Genomic DNA, 12,311 nt, shown 5'->3' on the forward strand with positions numbered 1-12,311 from the left:
CATCCAAGGTCAGAATGTATTCAGAAAAATACCACTGATAACATCACTCCCCTTTTGCAATAGCTATGCTCACCTCTTAGATCCAGAGGGAGTGGAGATGCAGAACTGGCAAAGGAGCACAGCCGTATCATGGTGAAAATCCCCATGGGGCCAACACTACATAAGGGTTTCACGGTCCCCTTGGCCTGAAAAGCTCATCCCAAGCTTCAGAGCCACACTTTAGCTTTGCTCTGTGCCATACGGCAGAAAACGGCGATTTCCAAACCACAAATTAAATCAACAGAAGCGAATGGTTTGACATGACGCAGATCACAACAGTCCTAGGCTCCAATTCTGCCACCATTTCTCATGTGGAATAATAACTATGAAGTAGTTGCACTGATCTCAGTGGGACTACTCACAAACTGTAGGAAGTCTGACACAACATGACAGAAAGACAGATTTGGGCCCTTAGGGCTAGAATGAGCCTGTAGGCCAGGGTGTAACCGTGTCATTCCAGGAAGAGTCCCAGAAAGAAATTGCAACTCAGAGACACAGTTCCATTCCTGCCCTGGTGCAGAGGAGGGGAGAGTATTTTGCTACAGCTTTTTTTAGGGCACAGCATAACCTCCCCTCCCAGCCAGGCAGCTCTGCTGTCCTCTCAGGCCCGTAGCTGCCATCTGGTCACTGAACCAACAAGTGATATGCAATTTTAGACTTGGTTTTGGTAAGTAGTGACATCATAGAAGAGCTAGTTGTAGGAAATAACCTTGGATCAGGTGATCACAAGTTGATTCAGTTTAAATTAAATGGAAGGATAATCAAAACCAGGTCATCGAGTATGTTTTTTTTTTAATTTCAAAAGGGCAAACTTTGGGAATTAAGGGAATGAGTTAAAGAGGTCAACTGGAGTGAAGAGTTCAAGGACTTAAATGTGGAAGAGTCTTGGAATTTCTTCAAATCAATGATACGAAAACTATCTGAAATTTGCACCCAAGCAAGGGGGAAAAACACACTCATAGGGAAAGACCCCAGACGCAGCTGGATGAATAACCACCTCAAAAAGGCTATTAGGAATAAGAAGAGAGCCTACAGAGAATGGAAAAGGGGATTGATCAGTAAAGAAAGCTACACCTTGGAGGTTAGAAAATGTAGGAATAAAGTGAGAATTGCTAAAGGCCAAGCTGAATTTTAAAAAAAGAGGTTTATTAGTTATATAAATAGAAAGGGAATAAGGAAGGATGAGGTTAAGCCCGCTATGTAAAGTAGATGGGAAGGAGATTAAAGATAACCTAAGTATGGCCCAAAAATGAAATGCATACTTTGCCTCAGTTTTTAATACAGATGATAATATGGAACATGGGCATGAAGGTCGGAGGGCGGATGGAAATCAGTGTATGGAAATGGAAATTACCACATCTGCGATGGCAGGGCGGGGCTAGGGCGGCACCCCGTGTCCTCTTTTTTGATTGTTGAAATATGGTAACCCTAAGTCAGTATCTGTATACTTGATTTCCTGATTTTCCTATGATTTTGTCATTTTTATGAAGCAAAGAGAACTAATTATTTCATGGTTTTGAATTCACAAATTCTCACTATCTGTCCTGGGTAAGGAAGAAGAAACAGGTTCTGCCATCTATGAATAGTCCATTCTTTTCTGTGGGTGAAATTCGGCACAGCCTGTGCAAGGCCTATGTACCATTTAAAGCCCTTTACATGGTGCTTAAGTTGGACCTCAGGCAGTCTCAGCTCTGGGGACAAATTTTCAGCTTCTTGAAAGGTGCAGAGGATCCAACCTCTGATAATCAGGCCCCTTCAGGCCTCTCAGATTGGGCACCCAAATACCAAAGCACATAAAATCACTAGCCACTTATGAAAATCTTGGCCATTTGCTCTGAAAAGTAACTAGGTTGTTATTTGGGGAACATTTAGTAATGAGAAAGTGAGAGACTAACTGTGCTCAAAGAAGGAAAAGAAAAACAGGTATGTAGGAGAAATTACCACTCAGATGGAAACGTTTATTTGCTTAACTTTATTGCCTGGAACTGCCAGATCAAAGGCAAATATTGTTCAACATTATAGCTGCCAGTCCCCTCCACCCAATCAGTCCTTAAAATGGTGTCCATAGTAACACAAACACAGAACCACATTCCTCTCTGACTGGTCTGCTCCTGATGGTAGCCAAATACAAATGCCATATGAGATCCTTCAGGACAAACTCAGCCCTTGAGTAGGTCTGTATGTGCACAACATCCAATGAAATCCTATGTCCTGTGAGAGCATCAGAAGGCAAAGCTTGGCCTTTCGGCCCCAATCCTAGCTCCTGTGTTTCTTTTTATGCATGTGAGTAGTCACACTGGACTTCCATTAGATTATTCAAATACGTAAAACTAAGCAGGTAAGCGTTTGCAGGCCTGGGGTTTCAATATGGAAAAATCCTGTAGATTACAGGAAAAGTTATTTAATGGAATGGAAAAATATGATTATGTGATATCATTATCAATATTATTATTTTGTTAAATACTTTTACTGGTACAGTGCCTTTAATCTGAGGATCTCATAATTCACAAAGAAAATTGAAATAGAGGATAGTAGGATAGCAGTACCCTTTCATCTCCTTTACATTTGAATTCTTACACTACCCAGCTGTTGTTGTGGTGACCGGACATCCCACTCAGGTTTCACAGCGATCTGTAGCAAAATATTTTAACTATGAGATGGGGGCTGAAGTTTCAATGATATTGTAACAAGAGGTGGGGGAAAAAAACAGACATAGCAGATCAGCTGAAGAGCAAATGAGCTATGAAAAATGAAATAACAGCTGCAACGTGGAGACACAAGACATTTTAACCATCTTTTTCCCCCCCTGCTGAACCAAGCACTTATGATATATTTATGCAAGATTTTGAGAAAGATTGTTCAGATGAATTTGCCTTTTTAAGTAGGATTCAGCAGCTCCAAAGTCTGTTTTTCATTGCAGCTCTAGTTTTTTTTTAAAAATGATAAAACAAATAGTTCACTAGTAGCTCTGGCAACATAATAATACACTACATAACCAGTGCTCAGAATAACATTGTTCTAGGACAGTGTTCCAATTTTATCATACACAGAAAAATTGCTTTATACTAAATACACATGTAAACATTATTCTTGTTTGCTACAGTCCTGTAATCAGATCTGGCAGTGTGGGGCTCTGTATGGCTGCTGGGGTCTGCCCTAGCAGATCTAATTGCAGGATAAGAGCCTTAAATAGCAACCATAGTTGGGTGTGTGAAGTGTTCTTTAATTGTATAGCTGTGAAACTCATTCAAGGCTTATCTTGTTGCACTGGATTAATTTGAAGTGTAATTTTAAACTGATTTTGTAAAGCCAGTGCAAAAGGCTGCATGGACAATTATTGGTTTAAACTAGGGTTATTTTGGAATCTTTTAACTATCAAGCTCATATATGTCTTGATCCAAAGGCAATTAAACTCAATGGAGTCTTTCCATTTAACTTCAAATCAAGCCCATAGAAATGGCTTTACAAGGTATTTGAGCCACCCTTGCCCAACTTCCCCAATTACACCTCTACCCCGATATAACGCTGTCCTCGGGAGCCAAAAAATCTTACCGCGTTATAGGTGAAACCGCATTATATCGAACTTGCTTTGATCCACCAGAGTGCGCAGCCCCGCCCCCTCCGGAGCGCTGCTTTACCGTGTTATATCCGAATTTGTGTTATATCAGGTCGCGTTATATCGGGGTAGAGGTGTACCTGTATCTGATTATCATGATGTATCTGATTATCATAACAGGCAACGTTAACTATACCCTCAACTAGCTGCCAGCTCCATGTCGAATACCCTGCCACAAGAGCAGACACACAAATATTCCATTAAGAAAAATTTGAGGAGACAGTTATGAACTTTCCCATTCCGGGTTACATAGTCAAAGAGCGCAGCCCTTGTTACATCACTAAACAATGTTTAGGTGCATACTATTTTCTAGTTTGCAGGCAAAACAGTTAGACACGAGTTGTATATTCAACACATTACGTAAGTCTCTTTACATCCCACAGTGCTTCATAGCCCTGAGCTCCTCAACAAGGGTGAAAAGAGCTACAGGTTAGGTTTGCCCATGTCATCCAAGCTGAGCCAATTATATACAAATGAACGAAACACACAAGCCACAAATACACAATAAAAGCATATCCGGAATGAATTGAATGGAATTGTTCAGATCAGTTGTTAAAACACCTCTAGGGGGACTGGATTAACAAGAAGAGGATCCTCACAAGATTCAGGGGGCAATAAATCACATGGGTCATCTGGCCTTTATGAATCACTCAAGTTAGCCCCATGCCTGAACTTGCAAAGAATTCAGCTGGAGACATCTACAAGCCAAAGATCTATCTGGACCTCAGCCTGAGGACTTGCAGAGCCTAACACACAGGAGCTAAAATTTGCACATACAGCAAAACAAGCAGCACATCCCTCCGTTTTCAAGCGACAGACTTTTTCAACACAAGAACAGCAACACACCCGTACTATTGTAAGGACAGACGCCAGTCCAAGGTGAACATCAGAAATCTGCAGCTTTGTCTCTGGTCTGAGAATGATAATCTTAAATAAATTAATAAATGTTTTGTTCCCAGCATCTCTCTTTCCCCATTAACTGCATCACCTGTTGCACTGAGCAGTGCAGCCAACATCACAAGGCAAGTTCTCACTGAGTGCTTGACAGAAGTCAAATCCACTGAAAGCCAACCAATACTCTAAGAATGTACGTACAGAACAATATCTGTCTCTGCTGGTCAGGGACAAAATGGAGCTGTGACGTTGCACTCCATATGTTTTATGGAAATATGCTTATGAGTGTGAATATAATGTAACTGGAATATGCTTTATGCAAAAGGTCTCTTGTAAGGTATCATAACAAAGGTTATAAACTACTGAATATATTCCTCCTATTTGTATGCATGTATCATTCTTGTATCTGAAGCTAGAAATATGAAGTATAGCTCTGAGGTCCTATTGTAATTATGCAAAGTGTGGGCCATTAATGGTGGTTTAGAATCTTGATGGCTCCCATTGACTAAGACAATTGGTTGTAAATGGTTTATTTACCTGCAAGCCTTCCTGTGTACCTGTGGGCCAACCCAGGAAGAATGGAGACTAGGGGTCGTACAGTGACATTTGACCATGTCACATGATATTGGAATCCATCTTAATCCTTGTACTTTTCCATTGATGAGGTGGGGTGGGGACAAGCACAGACAAAAGATTCCCACCTTGTGTCAAAGCTATAAAAGGGGGTGGAGCAGGACAAAAGAGGCTGCCAGTCATGAGAAAACCCCTGCTTACCACCTGAGATGTCTGCTGGATCTAACAAAGACTGTACCAGGGAAAAGGATTGGGCCCAGACTAGGAAGGAGTCTAGTCTGTGAAAGAAGCTTATTGGAACATCTTTGAGGGTGAGATATTACCTGTAATCAGTTTCTTAATGTGTCAGGCTTAGACTTGCGTGTTTTGTTTTATTTTGCTTTGTGACTTACTTTGTTCTGGCTGTTATTACTTGAAACCACTTAAATCCTACTTTTTATAGTTAATAAAATGACTTTTGTTTATTAATAAACCCAGAGTAAGTGATTAATACCTGGGGGAGCAAACAGCTGTGCATATCTCTCTATCAGCGATATAGAGGGTGAACAATTTATGAATTTACCCTGTATAAGCTTTATACAGAGTAAAACGGACTTATTTGGGGTTTGGCTCCCATTGGGAGCTGGGGGTCTGGGTGCTGGAGACAGGTAACCTGCTGAGCTATTTTTAGTTAAAGTCTGCAGCTTGGGGGGGGGGGGGCGCCAGACCCTGGGTCTGTATTGCAGCAGGCTAGCGTGTCTGGCTCAATAAAGCAGGGTTCTGGAGTCCCAAGCTGGCAGGGAAAAACGGGCTCAGAGGTAATTTCAGCACATCAGGTGACAGTCCCAAGGGGATCTCTGTGACTGAACCGTCACAGGAGCTGCACTGGAGGAAGACAGGAGAGAGAAACACAGCTGCTCATGGTCCATGGGCTTTACCTGCAGAGAGCCCAGGGTGCAGATGATGCATGTTTAGTATTTTTTTCCCCTAATGCCCTGTCTCTGGCGTTATAATATATGGAGATATACCTATCTCATAGAACTGGAAGGGACCTTGAAAGGTCATTGAGTTCAGTCCCCTGCCTTCACTAGCAGGACCAAGATGTACGAGCTGCGTTGTTAGATTAGTGGACAATATCAGAGAGATCTGACAAGGCAATGCCTGCATACAGGACAGTGGGAAAATGGATCCAATGCCATATACTCTGAATTAAATCTCCCGCCTCAACATATGCCACTGTCCACAACAGCAGAGCTTCTTTAAATGGCAGCCAGTTCATTTGTGGTGCAGATTTCACACTGATACATTTGGCATAGGCAACATTGAAACAACAGTACATATATCAAAGGGGTAGCTGTGTTAGTCTGGATCTGTAAAAGCAGCAAAGAGTCCTGTGGCACCTTATAGACTAACAGACGTATAGGAGCATGAGCTTTCGTGGGTGAATACCCACTTCTTCGGATGCATCCGAAGAAGTGGGTATTCACCCACGAAAGCTCATGCTCCTATACGTCTGTTAGTCTATAAGGTGCCACAGGACTCTTTGCTGCTTTAACAGTACATATAGTGAGCAGATATACCCCCTTAAAGATGTAAAGTTGAGTCTATGTTTCTGTCTCATTTTAAAACCAAGTGTACTCAATTGTTTTGTCTTGCTCAGAAGGATAAACTCCCTTTGCTTATTCAGTAAGTTCTGCAACAAACCATTTTTTGCTGATGATACAGAAGAGAAGTAATAAATCCACATACAGTTATGGCCTCTAAAGTCTCCTCCAACTAGCAGGTGAAAAATTTGGACAGTCAATGAGGTGAAACTCCAAGTACATAACATGGCTTTCAAGAGATACATTCTTGCACAATATGGGCCAAATTTTGGATATAACGTGAACCATCTGACTTCAATGAGGTTTCATAGGAATGAGGGGACATATAGATTACCACGTTCCTGTGGGGGGAATGAATTACTTGGGGAAGCCAGGGTGTCAAATTCTCTTCTTATTAACACCAACACAAACTTGCTGAAGTCAATGGGGTTGTAAGGGATATAAGCCAAAGCACAGTTTGGCCCTATGAGGTTAAATTCCCAAGATTCCCAAAGTGAAGTTAACATCTGCCACATAGCAGAGACCCCAATCATTTAGGTATTTGAATCACCAACCAAACATCTTAAATGCTACCCAGAACCAATCAGAAGCCGGTCATATTACATGTGTAATGAGCTGTCTGCACAAGACTGCCTTTAACAAGCAGGTTGCCACAATGTGTTGTAGCTGTGACACCCCAATAACTTGATAGTATAGCATTTTATTTGGTAATAATCAGATTTACAATTGGACGTTGGAGAAGATATTTGCCCTAATAAAAATGGCTGCAAAATGCTTTTAATATACCTCAGAGTAAACTACAGCATTTATTTCTCTCAGTTAAATACTTATATGTGAAAAGAACATTCATTTGTGGCTTAAGCCATTGTACACACTACTTACCGTTCCATGGTAGTTCCTGTACATGGGCATTTTTAAGATCTTTGTCAAGTAGTCTTCCAGTTGTTTCTACAATGCAAGCATGAAAACTTTAGATAGGATGTAGGGATTACTATAAAAATCTAATTATATAGCTACAGGAAGTCATGAAGAGAATAAAAAGAAGCCACCGATTGAATGAAAAAAAATATACATATACACACGCATGTAGCACACTCTCCACTGCGCCACAATATCCCAGCAAAGGGGAAATAACTCAGATCTTGGCAGAGTGCTCCTTGAGGCAGTCTCTTCCACTTTCTGAGCAGGGACAATTTGGCTCTAAACTTGGCAGAGTTTCAGTTCACCAAGCAGAAGAATTTACTAACAAAACAGAAGGCATGTGAACTTGGTCAGAACACAGCTCTGCAAACAAGCTGGTCCCCAAATAGTGAAAGTCAGAAAAATCCCAAGAATAAGATGGACAGCACAACACGTCAACAGCCTGTCTTCTACCAGCACACCCACATCTCTGAACAAAGTATTTAGAAGAAGAAAGGACATTTACTCTTCTACTAGAAAAATGTTCTTCTCGGACCATGTTCTCAGACGTGCGTGGCAGACTTGGCATCTGCCTCGCTTCTCCCCTTTTGACAGTTTGTCTTCTAACTGTGTGACTGGAAGAAAAAAAAAATCCCAGATTATTTGTCTCATCAGTAGAACGTGAGCGTCTTTTCCTCTGGCACAAGAGTCCTGATGTTCTATTTAAAACTTTATTATAAAATGAGGGACACGTAGCGAGGAAAGATAAGGGGAGACGTAAAATTGTCTAACAAATCACTGTGTACAAATCAATTCAAACTAAAATACAATGCAAAAAGCAGAGCATATTGGGCCAAATTCTCCTTTGATGCAAATGGCCACGGATCCACTGACTTCAAATGAGTTTTGCCTATTTAATCAGAAGAGAATTTGGACCATGTTATTGGACCATTATGTTTCACTAATCCCTTAGCCTTTCATATCTCTACCCCACCAAAATCCTTACTCTTGTTTCCTCGACTGCCCCCTAGCTTCCTATTGTCTTCCCATGCCAATCTCCAAACTATCCTTTTGTAACACTCCACCACTCAGGCCTCTTTCCACAACTCTCTTTATGTTTGGAGCTCTGTCCCAGTCCTTGGGCCCAGTCCTACCAGCTGCTGAACACCTCATTAGAATCACTGGGAAGGAAAATTGAGAGAGCTCAGCACTCACAGATATAAGCCCTTAAAGGTAAGAGGCCATATTGTGCTATACATTTTTAAGCACAATGACCCAATGATTTCGATGGGAAATTCTGCTTAAAAACTGACTGCACAACATGTCCCACATGCTTTTTACATCCTGCAAGAGAGAGATCATTGGATCAATCAGATTACTGCTGCTTACTAATACGTTGATTTTGAGCCTGATTCTCCTCTCATTTATACCAGGGTAAATCAGGAGTGAATCTTGGAAGTCAATGGAGTTACACCTGTGTACTACAAGGGTAAGAGAGAATCAGGCTTTTTGCTTCTTTCTAATGCAATTTGGGCCTTGAACCATATTTGTAAGACTGCATAAAATAGTTACCTCCTTGTAGGGATAGGAATTCGTATGAAGGCTTTGTATCTCAGCAGTTCCCTGTGGAATTCTTGAAAGTTCTTGAATTTCCTTTTCACTTGCCATGTAAAGTCCCCATGTGTGAACTCAACAGTGTAAACATTTGGACTTGGTACCTACAGGAAAGAATAGCACCAGTGTTTCAGTACTCAATGGGTAATCTTCTAGCATTAAATCCTCTAGAGTTTATCATTTTTTATTTAAAGGTATAGCCATTCCTTATGACTTTTAGTTACAATTTTTATTAGACTCTAAACAGAACAGGCAAAGATTATTCATATTGTCCTTGATAGAGTTATTCCCAGACAGACGTATTCATATTTTCTAAAACCCACTAGCTGATTTACAGAAAGTTAACTTGTAAGTGATGTGTTAACATGGTAATAGGAGCATGAAATTAAAAATGGGATTGAGATTTAAAACAATGTTCCAATAACATTCACGTTCTGACCTTTTTTGTTGAGGTAAAGCGTTCTACTTCCAGAAGTCGGACTTTAATCGGACATCCGGTTAGATATGTCTGTATATGAGGCTCTTTGAACCCTTGAGTGTTATAAATTGCAGAGAATGGGATGCCCACTGCAAATGATCATAAAATAGTAATTAGCTTAACACTATTTTAAACTATGAATAAGACTGTAATAGCTAAGGGATAATGTAACAGGTTAATAATGAGTATATAAAATCTTGAAGTTCTGTAGTCTTATTTTTCCCCAATGCATATCATGCCTTATTAAAACCTATTGCACCTCAGCTCATAGAAGCCTTCACATTAAGTCATCTGACTTGAAGAGTTCAAATGCCAGATATAGCACTTTCTTGTCATAAAATAAGGTCAATGGTTACCTGGAGAAATACAGTAAAACCTCAGCAGTTTGCACGTAGGTAAGCAACACATTCCATAATTCATGCACGAAATGAGCAGCCTCACCCATCTCTTCAGCAAAGATTTAATAGCAAAGTGCTGTGATGAGGTCTTCTATCACTAAGTCTTCATCCATGTTACAAAATATATTACAGGATGTTTACTGATGTATTATGAGGTGTTATCAGGAATAATTAAAATTAAATTACACTTGTCAAATAAGTGAACAAAAGGGTGTTTTGTGTAGCAAGGTTTTTTGGTGGGGGTTATTTGTGTATGTTTGCAGACTTACTCATTCATAAACTTCGGCAATTTGCAACAGGTCACCCAGGTACTAATGGAAATTGTAGGCAAGACAAGAAGCAGCGTTTTGACAATTTCAGAGTAGCTTGTAAGTATTCTTTTAAAGAGTTCTGAAACAGCTAAGTGTCAGAAATCTCGAGTAGATTAGAAAAAAAACATTAATCCTGTTTAAAAAACAATCAAACAAAAAAGCCAGCCTGCCTTTATTAGATAGCTAGAAATGCATAGATGACAGACAGACAGGTGCAGTGATGTGCAGCTGCTGTGCCAAAATGAAATGAAACACAACAAAAGAAAGGAAATCCAAATTAAATCTTAAAGCTTAATTAAGGCCTGATCCAGAGCCTACAGGAACCAGTAGGAGTCTTTCCACTGATTTCAATGGGCTTTGGATGTGCTCCTTATGGCTCATTCCTGCTGAGCAACTCCTACGAGGTACTTTGAATCCTCAAATCCAGGTTTGATCCTTCATGATGCTGAACACCCTCAACTCCCAGTTTAGGTTGAGGGCATCACTACGTTTTTTGTAGGCGTCACAAAGTACTTTGCAAGATGGCGCCATCACTTTAAAGGTTTCACAGCCCTAAAGAACCAAGCACAGTTTCACGAGGCCCTATCAGAGCTTCAAAATCCTGGCCCACTCTCTCACTCTCCCCACCCACACTCCCTAACACCATCAAACTGAAAGCTTCATCTTCGCCTCAGCTGCACTGCATTGCTAAATCCTAGTGGGACATATGGTGAAAACAGATGGACACTAACTCACCAGTTGTTTTCGGATCATTTAACACGTCAGCATCCACCTCTTCCCCCTCAAAGTGGAGCTCCCTGCTGTCCAGGTTCTCTATTAAATTGCTCATATCTGCCGCAATTTTCTTCAGCGTCGAGGTATTTACTCTTCTTTCACTGCTCAGTGACATCTTAAATGCTCGCTCACCAACAACACAGGGGGCTGTTCAAGAGAAGGGATCAGCATTGTTATTGTTTCTGCAGCATCATACATGATAGGTTCAGGTGGATGCAGGGGAATCTATCTGTGGTTAAGGGCCTAGTGTGTGGAGACCCCTGGCTTCCCCACCGTCTCTGTGGCAGCATAGTTCAAATGGACCTGTAACCTTGGATTCCTCCAATCTATCACAGCCTCTGGAATGCCCTCTACAGGCACACTACAGCACGCCTGGCCCCTGTGGACACAGAGGAGGACAATTTCAACAGAGTAGGGAGGGCTCAGCAGAAAAGTGAATGCAGCTTCCAGCTGGAATGGAAAACTTCCCTTTGATTTCAACGGCAGCAGGAGTGGGGCCCCAGGACATTTCCATTAAAGGTTATGTGTTTCCCATTTGAAATACTGATGTTTTAACTATGAGAGCATCACCAGGATTGGATGTCACTTGGAATATGTCTACACAGAATCTGGGAGCAAGCCTCTCAGTCGGGTCAACAGATTCGCGCAAGGGCTCTAAAACTGGCTGTGTAGCTTTTATGTTGCAGCTTGGGCTGGAGCTTGGGCGCTCAAGCCTAGGGAGGGGGGTGTGGGCTCCAGCCTGAGTTGCAATGTAAAAGCACTGCCTACTACACTGTGATCTTTAGAGCACTAGGGCAAGTCCCACTAGCATGAATCTGTTGACCCAGTCTGGGAGGCTCTCTCCCAGATGCGGTGTAGACATACCCTTAGAAGCACTCTCTTGCTCTGATTTTAAATGGAAAGCAAACAGTGAACTTGCTCAGACAGTGCATTAATGTGCAGCTAATTGTGTAATAAATCATGCACGGGATAAAAACACAAAATACAACCCGTTGCCCTATCTAGTTCACTAACATTACCAGCTACAACTGCTTCATACATAGCTACATTTTCAAACCGATGCGGAACAGAGAAAGAAACATCCAAAGTCAGTAGAAGTTGTTACCTGCTTTTTCCTTTGTGATTAAAAGA

The 12,311-nt window shown here is 41.3% G+C and overlaps 1 protein-coding gene across 2 annotated transcripts in view; it reads right to left on the minus strand.

Moving 5' to 3' along the window:
* PLD1 (phospholipase D1) overlaps window positions 1-11,295 on the minus strand; it is a 69,437-nt gene extending 58,142 nt beyond the window's left edge. For both annotated transcript variants that reach the window (XM_065410357.1, XM_065410356.1), the window contains exons 1-5: window positions 11,142-11,295; window positions 9,659-9,786; window positions 9,178-9,323; window positions 8,132-8,240; window positions 7,588-7,653 (exon numbers count right to left, since the gene is read on the minus strand). In XM_065410357.1, the coding sequence (XP_065266429.1) occupies window positions 7,588-7,653; window positions 8,132-8,240; window positions 9,178-9,323; window positions 9,659-9,786; window positions 11,142-11,295 (603 nt within the window). The remainder of the gene's footprint in view (window positions 1-7,587; window positions 7,654-8,131; window positions 8,241-9,177; window positions 9,324-9,658; window positions 9,787-11,141) is intronic.
* Window positions 11,296-12,311: the final 1,016 nt, after the last annotated feature.

Source organism: Emys orbicularis, chromosome 9 (assembly GCF_028017835.1).
Source record: "Emys orbicularis isolate rEmyOrb1 chromosome 9, rEmyOrb1.hap1, whole genome shotgun sequence".
NCBI classification, from domain to species: domain Eukaryota; kingdom Metazoa; phylum Chordata; order Testudines; family Emydidae; genus Emys; species Emys orbicularis.